Below are 1,997 nucleotides of genomic sequence, written 5' to 3'. Positions count from 1 at the left end.
ACTTCTGCCACTGGAAACACCAAAGTAACCAAAGGCACTCCTCTCTTCAGACAATCAACATCATCACCCAAGACATCATTCGGACAGAAAGTACCATCCTCCACAGCAAACTCCAACTTCAAGTTGCTAAACTCAGATCACAATCAGCTCCAACTGAACAAATATCGTCCCTCCTCACCAAAGCAACTATCAAACACCTGGACAAATGGAACTCCATAATCGACACTGAATATCTCGCCATGTAAACAACCAACACCAATAAACAAGTAGCCTAGAGTGTATATGCTCTTTGTAATTAAAAAAAAAAAATATTTCACACAGGAGCATATACACTCCTGGCTTCTCGATTTATTGCATTTGCATTTTCGATATGTTTTCACTTCGACCCTAGGGCATTTTTGTGGGGAGTGATAGTTGGTGTTGTCTTGTGATTTCGCACTTTCGAATTTGGACTCCAACTTGAGGTCTAGTTCGGGTCAGGGAAGCTTGACTTTCAAAGTAAGTGCTGCAGTTTACCGTCATGCCAAGGACAAACGAGTCACTTGAAGAAGTTAATGTMAACATCTCCAACATGAGTGCCTTCCTCAAGAGGAAGGCATTGGAGGATGATCTCGACGAGTCAATGATTGCTTTGAACATCAAAGGAGCAAAAGCCACCAAGCTCTTTGAAGGATCTGACGATGAGGATGATGAACAGGATGAGCCAGATCAACAATGGGATGACAGCGAGTCTGAGGATGAGTCAGATGCACCGAGTCCCAAGAGGTTGAACTCCAAGAAGACGAACAATACCAAACAAAAGACTACTACTGCTCCCAAGATACTCAAGAAGGTGACCGACAAGATTATCACAGAGGACATCTACAAGAAGACTTATGCCAACAAGAGAACGACATCTACTCAGTGAGGACACCGCCATTCGACCTCGTGGACCGGACCTATTCGATCATGTGGACAGGGCAAAAAAATAAATGGAAATTCCTAATCAATGTGGTTCGTTCGAGTTCGCGAACGACACGGGCATTACTGTTGGATTAGGTCGTCCACGTATTGGTTCAATGATCACCTTATATATCGCTCTGATAGGTGTGACAACGAACAACATTGTGAACTTGTGATTGTTGATATCTATCTCTAAGTTGACTGACTGATTACTTGTTGTTGAAGTGTTCTCAAACACTGGTGACTGTATATTGAATGTCTCTTTGTTGCTGATATCGATCTTCATGTCTGCAATAATTGATGGATCAATGAGACAGTAGTTGGCCCCTGTATCGACGATTGCTGAGGCAACTCTCTTATCTATCTTGATTTGAATAACATCGAGTGTCAACTCTTTGTTAATGTTTGTCTTGGTATCAACCTTGACAGTCGGCTCTCTAACCTTTGTATCATTATCTAATGATTGATTGTTTGGTGACTTGGTCTCAACCTTGTCCATGTACTCATTGGTCTGCTGTGTTTGAGTTGGAGAGGTCTCAACCTTCTCACTCTGTGCTGAATCTGTGTCTGTGTTAGAGATCTCAATCTCTGTAGAGGTCTCAACCTCTTCTATCTGTTCATGTTTCTTTATCTGTTTGTTTGTATTACTTTGTTGTTTGTGTGAATGAGTCTCAACCCTCCCATTGTTCAATTTATCAGAAGTTAATGTCTCAACATCCTTCTCATCGAATGAAACATCTATCAAGATGTCATCATATAGAGTATCAACTCCATCATCACTCTCTAGTGATTGATTACCCACTTGGTACTTTGTGATTGTTTGTTGTTTATTTACTGTTGCATCTGTTGCTGTATTATTATTATTTGTTGATTGATTTGATTGAATAGTAGTGATGTTGCTGATTGTGACTGTTTGCTGTTGTGTCTTATCACTTGTTCTTGTTTTGTCTCTCTGGGACAGTCGCAACACGGTGCTCTGTGGACTGGCATTGGAAGCATTGCCTGTGGCGATAGCTTTGGCTCTGCTTCCTCTGACCATTGGCATTGTAGAAGGG

General features: G+C 41.5%; 2 protein-coding genes across 2 annotated transcripts; one reads left to right on the top strand and one right to left on the bottom strand.

The window, feature by feature from the left end:
• Nucleotides 1–571: 571 nt before the first annotated feature.
• On the top strand, nt 572–907 carry SAMD00019534_113010 (hypothetical protein; the record flags this gene model as incomplete). The annotated part of the gene is made up of 1 exon (XM_012893630.1): nt 572–907. One exon carries the CDS (start codon nt 572–574, stop codon nt 905–907), a length of 336 nt encoding a protein of 111 aa, XP_012749084.1.
• Nucleotides 908–985: 78 nt separating this feature from the next.
• On the bottom strand, nt 986–1,987 carry SAMD00019534_113000 (hypothetical protein; the record flags this gene model as incomplete). The annotated part of the gene is made up of 2 exons (XM_012893629.1): nt 986–1,573; nt 1,778–1,987. 2 exons carry the CDS (start codon nt 1,985–1,987, stop codon nt 986–988), a joined length of 798 nt encoding a protein of 265 aa, XP_012749083.1.
• Nucleotides 1,988–1,997: the final 10 nt, after the last annotated feature.

Source organism: Acytostelium subglobosum, assembly GCF_000787575.1.
Source record: "Acytostelium subglobosum LB1 DNA, scaffold: scaffold31, whole genome shotgun sequence".
In the NCBI taxonomy this organism is placed as follows: Eukaryota; Evosea; class Eumycetozoa; order Acytosteliales; family Acytosteliaceae; genus Acytostelium; species Acytostelium subglobosum.
Note: the sequence above shows the minus strand (reverse complement) of the source record. Positions and strands in the feature narration are given on the sequence as shown.